Genomic DNA, 14,146 nt, shown 5'->3' on the forward strand with positions numbered 1-14,146 from the left:
TATAAATTTAATTACATATTTTTATAAATATATTACATTATATATATATATATATATATATATATATATATATATATATATATATATATATATATATAATCCCTTAAATTAATCTCTAATGATAAATCATTAATATTATTTTTGTTGGCATCTATTTTTTTTTTTTATTTGGATTCTGTTAGGTTATGATTTGTATTTTTTTTTTAATTTGGTAAAATAGTAATACTTGTTCTTTCCCATAATATGTTTATAAATGATATAAAAAGAGTTCTATTTATTTTAATATTTTTATTTTTTATTAAAATAAGTTTTAATATTTTTTATATAATTTGATTATTAAATCTATAGCAATACTCTTGTTATTTATAGGCAAAATAATAAAAAACAAAAATAAATTTAATTCAATTATTAAATAATTTTAATTAAAAAAAATAACGTTATACCATAAACTTTGATATTTAAAGTTTGGCCGTTTAATAAATACAGATTATAAAATAATAATTATAAGTTACAAATTAATTGTAACTAAATGTAATTTTTTTAATCATAAATTATCATAATTGATTAAAGAAAAATGAAAACATTAAATAATAATATTAAAGGGATTAAAAGAAAAAAAAAATAATTAGCAAACCAAACTCTTTTTAGAAAGTGCCATATGATAGTTTGCAGAAAAAATTTAGCCTGCTTTATACATTAAGTTTTTTTTTTATAATGTGCATTGCATATTATACTCATCATAAATAATTATAATTTATTTTTTATACAATTTCATAAAAAATTTCTATACTAATTAACAAATAAATATTAAAGTATTTTGTAAATTTATTTTTATATTTTCTTAAGAATATATTATTGCAATTTTTTTATATTCAAAGAATTAATAGTTTTGATTAACTTAGAAAAAATAATATTTAAAATTTTATAACTTTATTAATTTTATTGTTATTTTAAAATTTAATCATAATTTTATCTAATAAAATTAATTAATTATAATTAAAATATATAAGAAAATTATTTCAATAATCATAAGTTAGTGGTAACTCATGAGGTAATTTTAATATTTTCAAATAAAAGTTTAAGACTAATCCATTTTTATAATTTTATCCAACTTTATCTCCATAAATCAATTGTAATTTAATGATTGAGTGCTTGCATTAAAGTACAAGAGGTCGAACCCTATTAAAATTGGAAGTGGATGCAAAATATTCATTAAAACCACACATTATATCACCATGCATATACATTAATGAAATCAAGCTCTATAATCTATGCAATTTCATTGTTATAAATATTATGTTCTTATAATTAGATCCCAACCAATGTTTATATACTTGCTCTATGAATAACTAAGGTAGTTTTATACATTTTTTTGCTGCAGCAATACTCATAACGTACTCAATTTCTTCAACAGCTTTTTTCATGGTCTATTTTGTTTCATTTTCTTCAAACAACCTAAAGCCAAAAATTCCACTACCTTCATGGTCTTAATTTCTATAGTAATCGCTTTCTCTTTTAGTAAGAGGTTAACTACATCCATTAACCTCTCCTCCCCTCCTCTCCCCTTGCCCACCATCCTTTATGCATAAACTACAAGTTTATAATATATGTTCCTCTATTAAAATCTAATATTTTCATAGAAGTCCAAAGCTCCAACAACGTAACGTCAAAATTTTAGACATGACTATTATCAATTAACTAATATAATTGATTAGTCTTCTTGTAAGTTATTCTTTGCATGGAGTCATGCTATCAAACTTAATTTTTACAATGACAGGATTGTGAATTTCAAATATTTACATGATACTCTTTTATAGAATTTTCTACTCTTAGTTGGGTCTGCAACTGCATCAACTCTCTAACTTTAGCATTTTTATTGCATCTTTATTTGGCATTTGTTCTATGTATATATATATATATATATATATAATTTAACTTTCATAAATTACTTCTTGCCTCACAATATAAATAATAGTCTCTATATAATATAATATTCATCCATTTATTATACACTATAGTATTAGATGGACAATAATCTATAATTGAAAGAACATTGAACCGCCATTTTATAATAAGCACTTAATTAACAATATTAATCTAATCCAAGTTAAATTGAATTGTTATTTTTTATTTAAATTAATATATTATATTTATGTTAATATATGTAAAATATAATTAAATTAAAAAATAAGAAATCATATGGTAAAAGAAAAAGTCTTTTTCACTATAGTAATACAATCTTATATTTTTGAATTAATCATGATTGTATTATTCTAATATATTTTTTTTAAGTAAGATTGTTATTTTTATTTTTCATTTTAATTATTTTTTTTATATTAGAAACAGTATAAAAACTTAAAGATAAATTTATTTATTTTAAATTGCAACAAAAAATTTATTGAGTATAAACTAAATAAAATTTAAGTACAAATATAATTTTAAATTTACATAAATTCTAAAACCAATTTAAATAATAATAATTAAAATAAATCAATTTAAGCCAATTAAATTTTATCTTTTATTGTAATATTAATAAATCATTAAAGGTATTTTGGATATTGCTAATGTTCTCCCTTCCCCTCCACACACACACATATATGTGCACACATATGATAATTACTAGCTCATGCATTGCATAGATTATTTATTATTTTATTTTAATAACATGATTTAATATATGTTTTTTTGTATTTTATATTTTCATAATTGTAATATAAAATTTTATTAATGATAAAATTTTTAATTAATTATAATTTTATTTTTAGTGTAAATATATAAATTTTTAATAGTAAATGAAATAATTTTGGATTTCATAAACGATAAAAAATATGTAACATTTAATTTTAAATTTTAAAATAAGTCGGTTAATATATTATTTTTATTTTTTTTTAAATTACTTCATATATACCAATAAAAAGATAAACAAAATAGAAAGAAAACATATACATAGTACCTTTCTTAAAATTTTTAGATTTTAAATACAAGAAATCTCAACTCAACTAAGTATTTATCCTAAAAATTTGATGTCTGCTATATAGATTATCTTTCTCCACTCTAAACGATTTTGGGTTAAGTCATCGGAAATGTGTAATAATTATATATTTATTCAAAAAATAATTCACTTTTTTTAATTTAATTGAAGATTTATTTTAAAAATTATTGTTTTTTTAGAAATATATTATATGATGATTATAGTTTTATCATGTTTGAAATTATAAATTCAAGAATTTTAAAATTCTTAAAATATGTATTAAAAGAAAATTTTATATAACCTTTTTGTTTGTATAAGTTAAAATTTTAATAGTTGAAATTTAAAAATATTTAAAAAATTATATATTTAATATGGTAAGTTAATTTTCATATAAAAATATCAAAATAAAAATAAACTTTTTCATGAAATTAAGAGACACACCCTTGTGAAACAATTTATGAGGCTCTGCTTATATATATAATGAGATATATCTTATTTAATATATTAATTAAACACTATCAAAATCATATCTTTTAATATGATAATATTTAAATAAAAAATAAAAGTAAAAAATCAATTAAAAAAATAAAATAAAAGAAATATTTTATTGGATGTGGCAACAACAATTAGAGAATTTTGATAGGTGAATGGGGGAATTTAATCTAAATTAAGGGCCAGTTCATCATAATTTTAAGTCATTAAATAATTTTTAAAAATTTTTATTATTGTATCACCAAATCAAATCATCAATTTTGATTTAAAAAAATAAATAAAGAAATTAAATAATTTATTAAATTAAACATAAAAATTTATTTAATTTAATTTTAAAATAATATAAATTTATTAACAATTATAATTAAATTTAAGAGAATAAATAGCTATTCACTCTTTTGGCACATCAATGAAATTAATAATAATAATAATTAATAATAATAATAATATTATTATTATTAAAAAAGGTATTTTATTATTATTATTATTGTTATTATTATTTTTTTATTTTTTTTGGGAATATTCCTCTTTCTGCAGCTCTACCTGTCCCTCTCACAGCGAAACAGCTGCGGAAGCACACCACGCCCTCTAGTCTCTGACGACAGGCCCAACAAAGCATCGTCTTTCGCTTAGATCTAACCAAATAACCAAACTACCAGCTTCCAATACCAAGTATAAACTCCTCAAATTACCCCATTTTTTTTCCCCAATAATTATGTGATTTGCCTGATACCGTAACCGTCGGCAGATTTCAGGGAAGCCGCTGTTGAATTTTATGGCGCCAGTTCTGGCAACCTAAAGCGGTTATCTCAAGCTCTAAAACTGGAGGAAAGTGTCGGAGGATGGCGATGATTGAGGTCGGTCTTCTTATGTGTTTGATTTGGGGTTTTTGTATTCTTTCTTTTTCTTTAATGGTTGAGTTTTATTTTTTATTTAGTTTCAAATAGTAAGAAAAGTTAGCACCTTTTTGGTAAGAGCTATAAGCCGAATGTAATTTTAGCATTTGAATGGTTGCTTGAGAGATGCAAAATATTCTGCGTTTGACTAAGCTGTTATTATTTACGGATTATGGTAGCCAATTAAGTGAGTTCGAGGCATGTGTTTCTATTTGATATGGGATCATTGTATAAAGGGAGAGGTTTTGGGTTATTTTCCTGTGAGACTCGAATGATGAGTAGAGGAAAGAATCTTAATTTTTTTGAAACTTGCGCAATTTTTAGAGAAAGTGAGATCATAAAGTGGATAAATTTTGATGCAAAGCTGCTGCAGTGTAGTAGTTCAATTTTTAAACGTGCCAAGTATAAATGATTATTGGGGTGCATGTAATATAAGCTAGACTTGATATGAGGATAAGTCTAATAACCCTGTAAATCAAATATTTGCTTAGATAAAATATTTGTATTGGGATTCGTACAGAATCAACTAAGGTATGCATATAATTGAAATAGTAAGTGCATGAATTTGTGTGTAAATATTTGATCTAAGGGGTTACTCGACTCGTTATATAACTTTAAGCTTATAATAGCCGGACCCGTGATTCTTCACTTTCCTAGAAATGAACACACTAGAGCGAGAGATGATGGGATTTGCTGCAATGGAACTAATATCGGTAAGGATAGTATCATTGTCATATGCATTGGGTTCTGAATGCTTATGCAGTTATGCCCCATGGAGAAATTAGTTTTGGAGAAGAAGCAGTTTGAAGGATTGCATTCCCGTGGATCGATGAGCATGCTGTTTAAGAAAGATCATATTTTTTATGTTTGATGAAAAATGGAAAAAGAAAAATGTAAATGGATTAAAATAAGCTCTAGACTTATGATATTATGGAATGAAAAAATGTAAAGGACTTTGCAAGTTGTTGCTTGCTCTTGCGTACCGTCAACATTATATTTTTCATTTTCTCATTTCAGATGGAAGAAGTTTCTCAAAACAGTGAGCAACTGCTTGAGGAGGAAGGTGATGATCTTGAATTTGATAGCAATAACCTAGACATTGAAGGCAATGGCCTTGAAATTGAGGGGAATGGCCTTGAGATTGAGGGAAGTGGCCTTGAAATTGAGGACAATGGCCTTGAGATTGAAAGCCATGACCTTGAAACCAAAGATGATGGTGTTGAGAATAATTGCGACCAAATGCTTGATATTGAAGACCATGGGCATGATAACAACACAGACAGTACATTGTTAGTGGATGGTCAAAATAGTGAATCTCAAGGAAACAGCTATCCCCCACCTGTTGTAGGAATGGAATTTGAATCATACGATGATGCTTACAATTATTATAACTGCTATGCTAAGGAATTGGGATTTGCCATCAGGGTAAAATCTTCATGGACAAAACGTAACAGCAAGGAGAAACGTGGTGCAGTTCTCTGCTGCAACTGTGAGGGTTTTAAGACAATGAAAGAAGCAAACAGTCGTAGAAAGGAAACAAGAACCGGTTGTCTAGCAATGATAAGGCTGAGGTTAGTGGAATCTAATAGGTGGAGGGTGGATGAAGTCAAGCTTGAACACAACCACTCATTTGATCCTGAGAGAGCACAAAATTCCAAGTCACACAAGAAGATGGATGCTGGGTCTAAGAGGAAGGTAGAGCCAACTCTTGATGTGGAAGTACGGACAATCAAATTGTATCGGACAGCTGCTGTAGATCCACTTGGTTATGGAAGCTCAAACTCTAATGAAGGGGATAGTAGCCACCCTATAGAGAGGTTGAAGCGTTTGAAGCTTAAAAAAGGAGATGCACAGGTCATATATAATTATTTTTGTCGGGTTCAGCTGACAAATCCAAATTTTTTCTACTTGATGGATCTCACTGATGAGGGGTTTTTGAAAAATGTATTTTGGATTGATTCGAGGTCAAGAGCTGCATATGCTTACTTTGGGGATGTCATTATATTTGACACAACATGTCTGTCAAATAATTATGAAATTCCACTCTTTGCATTTCTTGGAGTAAATCACCATGGGCAGTCTATTCTGCTTGGTTGTGGTTTGCTTGCAGATGATACATTTGAAACATATATCTGGCTATTCAGGGCATGGCTCACATGCATGTTTGGTCGTCCTCCACAAACCATCATCACCAAACAGTGCAAGGTCATGCAAAGTGCAATTGCAGAGGTGTTTCCTAGGGCTCACCATCGTCTTTGTTTGTCACATGTTGTGCAAAGGGTTCTTGAGAATTTAGGAGCACTGCAGGACTATGAAGCATTTCAGATGGTGTTCAATACAACTATCTACGACACTTTAAAGGTGGATGAATTTGAAATGGCTTGGGAAGCAATGAATCAACGCTTTGGAATTGCAAATCATGAGTGGCTTCGAAGTTTGTATGAAGATCGGGAACGGTGGGCTCCAGCTTACTCCAAAGACACCTTTTTTGCTGGAATGTCCACTTTCCAAAGAGGTGAGTCCATGATCCCATTTTTTGATGGTTGGGTGCACCGTCAAACATCTTTAAGAGAGTTTTTTGACATGTATGAATTAGTTTTAGAAAAGAAACATCAGAAGGAAGCTCTTGATGATTTCGAGTCGAGAGATTCAAGCTCCATGTTGAGAACAAGCAGCTATTATGAGCTACAACTCTCCAAATTGTATACGAACGAAATATTCAGGAAATTCCAAGAAGAGGTGGCGATGATGTCCTCGTGTTTTAGCATCACACAGATTCATGCCAATGGGTCAGTAGTTACATATATGATCAAAGAACGTGAGGCTGAGGAGAATCTGAGCAATGTTAGAAATTTGGAGGTATTGTATGATAAATCAGGAGCAGAAGTTCGGTGCAATTGTGGTTGTTTTAACTTCAAAGGTTACCTGTGCCGACATGCGTTGTGCATTCTGCACTACAATGGGGTGGAGGAAATCCCTTACCAATATATTTTGGCAAGATGGAGGAAGGATTTTAAGCGGCTATATGTACCAGATCTTGGGTCCAACAATGTCGATATTGCTAACCCAGTTCAGTGGTTTGATCATCTGTACAAACGAGCAATGCAAGTTGTTGAGGAAGGGATGATATCTCAAGATCATTATATGGTTGCTTGGCAAGCTTTTAAAGAATCTTTGAATAAGGTCCGTCTTGTAGCAGACAAGCATGTACAAATTGATCATTAATGAAATCCAAAAATTTTTTTAGAACGGATGCTTTTCTTGCTCCTCTAGTTTCTCTTAAATCGGTCATTTGGATTATTACTTTTCTTTTGCATTGTTAAAAAATATATATTTTAAATATTAATAATTTAATTATTTTAACATTTTATGATTAAAATATATTAAATTTTGTTTTAAACTAAATTTTAATATTTGTTAATATATTTAAACAGATAATTTTTTAATAATAATAATTTCAATACTATTAATAAACAGACTCTTTATAAACATAAGAAATAAGCCAAAGTTTTTGGAAAGTAAGAAAATTATTAGCCTATCCCTTGTGTTGATAATTTTGCTAAATCAATTATAAATTTGCAAGAATTTTTACCAATAGGGATATGTTTGGATGAGGAGGTAAATAAATGTCAATTTTTTATGATATATAATTTATTTATTTTTTTATTTTTATTTAATTTTAAAATAAGATATAGAGGATATTATTAAGAGAGAGGATCATAAAAAAAAAATAATAATAATATTCTATAAATTATAAAATAAGAATTAACTTAAAAGTATACTGAAAATACAAAAAAAAATGTCATTTAATCTTTTAATGTGATAATAAATTATCCACTTAAAAGAATTATGATAGATTAAATTTGATAAATAAATAAATAATTGTGCCTATTATAGAAATGAAAATTAAAAATACAATAAATATAAGTATAAAATGAGGTTTACTAAAAGGGTCAAAAGCAATAGCAGGAGAGTCTGCATTTCGCAATACACCAGAAGCAGAAGCGACAGCAAGAGGAGCTAACCTCTAGAGCAATGGCATCGTCAACTGCTATTCGAGAACTACAGCGCGATCTTGAGGACAAAGCTAATGATCTTAGCAAACTCCAAAAAGGCAAGCTTTTCAAATTCTTCTTTATCATCATATATTTAAAACTTCAGTCGAAAACCCTAACATGGTATCAAAATTAATAACAGATATTGCAAAGAATCACCAGGTCAGGAAAAAGTACACTGTACAGCTTGGCGAAAACGAGCTCGTACTCAAGGTAAGCGATTTTGATTAATTTTAGTATGTTACAATTATTTGTTGGCTTCTTGTTACTAATGAGTGGTGTTTGATTGCTTTTTTGTAAAAAAAAAAAAAATAAACAAAAATTTTCTACAGGAGTTGGATTTACTAAATGAAGGTGCCAATGTTTACAAGTTGATTGGCCCTGTTCTTGTGAAGCAGGACTTGGCTGAGGCCAATGCCAATGTCCGCAAGAGAATTGATTATATCTCTGCTGAACTGTATGTTTTCTTTACTTTGCTTAGTTTTGTGGTTGCTTTTAAATTAATAATGGATTATGCAAAATTTTTGATGCTGTGATCAACAGTCCCATTTAGTTTTCAGGATAAAGTTCTTTCACTGACTGTATTCTGTGCTAGTATCTAGATCTTATTTTGTATGCCAATTATGGGGGTTGATAGTTTTTGTTGAATTTGGAAGCGATTGATGAGGGGGAAAACTGCAGTTTTTTCCTTTTATATAGTATCAAAGGATTTATAAGTTTTTGATATTGATGTGGAACTAGTGTTTAACAAAGCTAAATGCTAAAGGGATGCATATAACCGACCCCAACTTGTTTGAGATTAAGGCTTTGTTGCTGTTGTTGTTGTATGTATATGGCACATGATTCATCTGTTTTCCCTTATGGGTGGATGGAGAAAAATGGGTACAAAAATGCAGGGTGCTGTCATTGAAAAACCCATCTGAGATAAAGGTCTGTTATTGCAATTTATGCAGACAAATTAAATGGATACAGATTTAACAAAGAATGCGATTTCCTAATTTCATTTCTAATGTTTTTGGTCTGTCGGTTTAGACATTTATGCTGCAAACTATCATACACTTTTTCTTCAGCCTCTGCCTTGTGCTGTTTTTTTTTTTTTTTTTTTATTAATGTTGTTCTTTTGTTGCTGCTGAATATCTTTTTGGCTATAAATGTGTGTTCCTGTTTTACAGGAAGAGACTTGATGCAACTCTTCAAGACTTGGAAGAGAAGCAAAATAGCAAGAAGGATGCGGTTTGTTTCCTTCGTTTTTCACCTTTTTTTATTTGTGCTTGAAGTGTCTTGTTTTTTTGGCCTACTTTTTGGTTCTGATCAACTATATTAATGCATCACCGAGGTCTTAAATGTTATTTTGTGTTGGTGGTGATTGAATGGACGGCATTGCTTGATCTTCCATATCTGGCAATTGTATTATTTTCACATTAGGCTGTGCTTTATTGGAAAAGGAAGTTAAGGGGAGGAAATAATTTTTAGGGAAAAGTACAAAAAGGTATATTGTGGTTTAGCACATTTTGAAGTTTGGACATGTGGATTATTTCTTGACAAACATGTATCGTTTGTTTTGCTTTGTCAGCAAGAAGGGGATAAATCCCTTAACACCGTCTAATTTGAACTGACGTAGCAATATTTTGAATAACTAGTTAGCTGATGGTATTAAGGTTTTGTCCCCTTATTGCTAATAGAGCAAAATACATGGTACTTGTTTATCAAGAAATAAGCACAGGCCCAAACTTGAAAATCTGATAATTCACATGGTACTTTTTTGTACTTTGCCCTACTTCTTAAGATTTTGATCTTCTTGTTTTATTTAGCCAATGTATAGAAATATAGAAATAGAAAGCTATCAGTACTGGATCCCACTTACAACATTCTCCATGGCATTGTTAACACTCCATTATGAGCATGCTTTTCTTTTATCAACTAAACACCAATCATAATGTCCATCGCATAAATGCATTTTTTTTTTTTTTTTACTATTTTGAACCTCACTGTTGCTATGGTCATGTCTAGGGCCCAGCTTCTTTTTTACTCCCTCCACTCCACCACCTCAAGTTGCTTAATGACCCTTGAACCTATGCATGAGTTTCACCCCCCATCTACCCTACTCTTCTTGAATATATACTCTTCTGACATGCACACAAACTTGTTTGAGTTAGAATCGCTGTGTTATTATTGGCATGCTCATGGAATTGGTTGTTGGTTGTGGTCTGGTTCACTGGGCCGATTGCTTTTCTTAGCTGTGTATTTTCCTGGTTATTACTTATTGGACCAAGTGCTCTTTTTGGCTAGTTATTCTCTCTGGTTGAACTAAGGGTGCTGAGCTGCTGATCTGGCTCATATAGAGGATCAATTGAGCTGCTTTATGGCTTATGTGAAACGGATTTTTGCACATCATCTTTGGCTTGTGTCGCTTGTATGGTTTATGTTTTGGCAGGATATGGAGGTTGATGCTCCAATTACCTGCATCCATGAACCCTTAGGACTTTGATAGGTTTACGGAGAATCAGTATAGTGTTTAAGTTTATTAATATTGCCTAATTTGTTAATATGAACTATAAATTAGTTTGATTTAAAAAAATTGCCTAATCTCAAACTTGCCCTTTCAAAAACTGAAATTGCGAGGCTACCAGCTACCAAATATCTTTTAATCTGGTATATCTTCAATTGGCTCATGTGAATTAGTATCTTGTCTTTAAAATGCAGAAATGCTACATTAGCATTTTTTTCCTTGGTGTTTGTGCAAGGACTATTCCCCCTATATATTAGGTTCATATTCGCTCAATCTCAACAATTAGGATCTGTTTTTCTGAGAAGCTCCTGCAGTTGGTGTCGTTTTCCAATGCTGTGTTATCTGCTGTTACTTTGACTTTTCACTTTATTGTAAGATATCCATGTTGATTCCATGGTATTCCCATACTTAATACATATGTATGTACCCTAGTCCAACTAACATAGGTTTTATCTGCAACCTTGTCTGCGGATAAACAAGTGGAGGTGAAATATAAAATTTGCAAAGGTAGCTGGAATTTGGGTCATTAAGTTGAAAGCAATGCCGGTAACTTTTCTCCATCAAGTTACTGATTTATTTACGCTACAGCACTGCATGCTTATGGTTTTAGCCACTTCTGTATGGTAATTCACATTTTGCCTCGCCCTTTCTCTCTTCTCTTTTTTGTTCCCCCCTGTTGGTTTGAGGCCGAGAGCTGAAAATTCATTCTCAGAGGTTAAATCCATGATTTCATCTTTGTACCCTTCTGGTTTACCATGAAGGTTGCATGACCATGCATTATCAGTTACATTATATTTACGTTCTCATGTTGCTAGAACATATTTGCCAATCAAACTTCTTTTGCATCATCATGTAAACTTGGCTGATGAATATAATACAAGGGGTTATGTTTTCAAGATTAGGGTAACTTTATCTGACATAGAATCTGCATTTCAATCACCCATAACTTATTTCTGATGATTTTATTGTCTTGCAGATCTTAAAGTTACAACAAAGGATCCAATCTCTCCAAGCTGGAAAGGCCAAGGCATAATTTGGAATGTTTTATAATTAATAGACGTGTTACTCTTTTTGTTTTTGGATCACTATGCAATTAACTTACATGTGAAAAATATTGTGGTTTTTGGGGGACTAGATGTTGATTATAATTTCTATATGCTCTGCCATGACACTGGAAAGAAAAAAGCAATGACTTGGTCTTGGAATTTGGAAGTGGAAAATATTGAGGCTTTTGTTCTAACTTGAGAACTAAGGCACTAATTTTGTTGTGTTATATTCAGAATAAGGCTCCGATTTTGAAAGGCATGGTGTATTTCTGAAATGTCCATGGGATACAAAATGGTCACTCTAGAGTGGCGTTTACAATGAAGGCATGATTGTTTTGGATAATTGAAGATAGAGAGATTGTAAAGGTTGAACTTTGAACTTCAATGTCTATTTTTAAATAGTCTCACTTAACATAACATTATATTAATGGCGCTCATTATAGCATTATATTTGTATTTAGTGTTACTTCCTTTTTTTATATATACAAAAAGAGAGAATAATTCATAAAAGGTCTAATAATTTGCCTTATAGAAGTGTTGTGCAAGTTGTGGAGGAGGAGGATAATAACCACTGAACAGGGTTCACGAGGTAGAAGAAAATCAAGAATAGATATTACAGTGCAAGGGAGCAAGATTTATTGCAAAATAATTGCAGTCATTGTCTTTTTCAAAAGCCAAAAATGGAATTAACTGATAACAAAGAAAATTGCTGGACTACAAATTGTGAGACTGAACTGCTTAGAAACTTCATGTTAGATAATATATTTTCAAGGCCTACAGCCCCTTTTAATCTGAAGGGGTTGTGTGCGCAACTGTATCAACGTTGGATGAAAAATTTTCAATCTCATCTGATAATTGACATTTTTGTTTTCGAAAATAGTAACGTGACTATGATATGCTATTTTATAATTTGCTGTCGATCGAGAAATTATTAGATTTATTTGAAGCATTAAATTTTAGTGTTGCAAAAGTGAGTCTCATTTATGTGAGAACATGTTCTTAGTGTATTAGTAAAATTTTAGGCTTTTCAAAAGCCAACTCAATACTCATTATCAATTTAGTTGACGTTTTTAAATTCTGATAATTACTCTTAAAATGGATAAGCATTTGTCAATTTAATTTATCTTTTTAAGTAAGTTTTATTAATTTAATTGATCAATTTAAATTTTTATTAATAAAAAATTTACTTTTATAAGTCTACACTTGATTTATTAAACATGAATTTAATATGTCAATGTCATTGAGTTATGCAGAAACTCCTCTTTTACATCTAGCAGGTAATGTGAAAAAATATTGAATTCAGTACTAAGCATACTAAATGATAATATGTAACACCCCTAATTTTTAAATTTATTATTTTTGGGCAAATATTGGTGTTTTAATTTTATTTAAATTTTAGGAAATTATTTGAAATTTTTCTGATTTTTGAAATCGGGTTTGATTTTCCGAAAATTAAACTTTGATGATTTTTAAAAATTAATTTAAAGACCACGTGGTAAAACTAAAAATATATTTGGAGTCTACGCATTTTTCTGAGTTTTCTGGAATTTTTTTCGAAATTTTTGGACCTCGTTTTCGGTCCCAAGGCAGAGTAAAAATTTAAAATTTTGTATTTCGAATCGAACCGACCGAATCGAACCGAACCGGATCGAACCGATCGAATCGGACCGGCTTATTCTTCTTCTTCTTCTCTTTTTCTCCCGCGCGCGTTTCCTCCTTCCATTTTCTCTCTCCCATTTTCTCTCTCCTCCCTCCTCCCCTTGCCGCGCCGAGGCCTCCCTGCCGCCCCAGCCCGCCGGCTCACGTCCCCAGCCGCCCCAGCTCACTGGCCGCCGCCTGGAACGCCGGAAAAAGGCGCTCGAAGTGACGCGACGCGCAAGTGCGCCGCTTCGTCTTCCCGGCCGAAATCCGGCCAATCCGGCCACCAATTGGACCGGGTATTGTGTCTAAATCCATCTACTCATCGAGAGCTTTCCATAGACACCAAGAATACCGAAATCCATCGAGCGGTTTGTCCAATTTTTGCTCGGGAAGTTTTAGCCCATTTTGATTTTTGGACTAGATTTCTCGCAAACCGTGAACCCCAAGAGAAAACCGAGAGTACCAGAGCACTCCACTCGTCGAGAGCTTCGCGGCGATATAAATTTCAAATTTTTTCGACACCGTTTTTCGATGGG

The 14,146-nt window shown here is 30.6% G+C and overlaps 2 protein-coding genes across 2 annotated transcripts; both read left to right on the forward strand.

Annotated features, from left to right (window-relative positions):
- Positions 1-3,961: 3,961 nt before the first annotated feature.
- Positions 3,962-7,608, forward strand: LOC110654251 (protein FAR1-RELATED SEQUENCE 8). Its single transcript, XM_021810179.2, has 2 exons — positions 3,962-4,320; positions 5,377-7,608. The coding sequence occupies exons 1-2, from the start codon at positions 4,306-4,308 to the stop codon at positions 7,582-7,584; spliced, it is 2,223 nt and encodes a 740-aa protein (XP_021665871.2). The 5' UTR covers positions 3,962-4,305; the 3' UTR covers positions 7,585-7,608.
- A 687-nt stretch (positions 7,609-8,295) lies between these two features.
- On the forward strand, positions 8,296-12,224 carry LOC110654267 (prefoldin subunit 6). The gene is made up of 5 exons (XM_021810194.2): positions 8,296-8,473; positions 8,557-8,627; positions 8,747-8,871; positions 9,587-9,647; positions 11,900-12,224. Exons 1-5 carry the CDS (start codon positions 8,395-8,397, stop codon positions 11,954-11,956), a joined length of 393 nt encoding a protein of 130 aa, XP_021665886.1. The 5' UTR covers positions 8,296-8,394; the 3' UTR covers positions 11,957-12,224.
- The last annotated feature ends 1,922 nt before the right edge of the window (positions 12,225-14,146 follow it).

Source organism: Hevea brasiliensis, chromosome 6 (assembly GCF_030052815.1).
Source record: "Hevea brasiliensis isolate MT/VB/25A 57/8 chromosome 6, ASM3005281v1, whole genome shotgun sequence".
Lineage (NCBI taxonomy): Eukaryota > Viridiplantae > Streptophyta > Magnoliopsida > Malpighiales > Euphorbiaceae > Hevea > Hevea brasiliensis.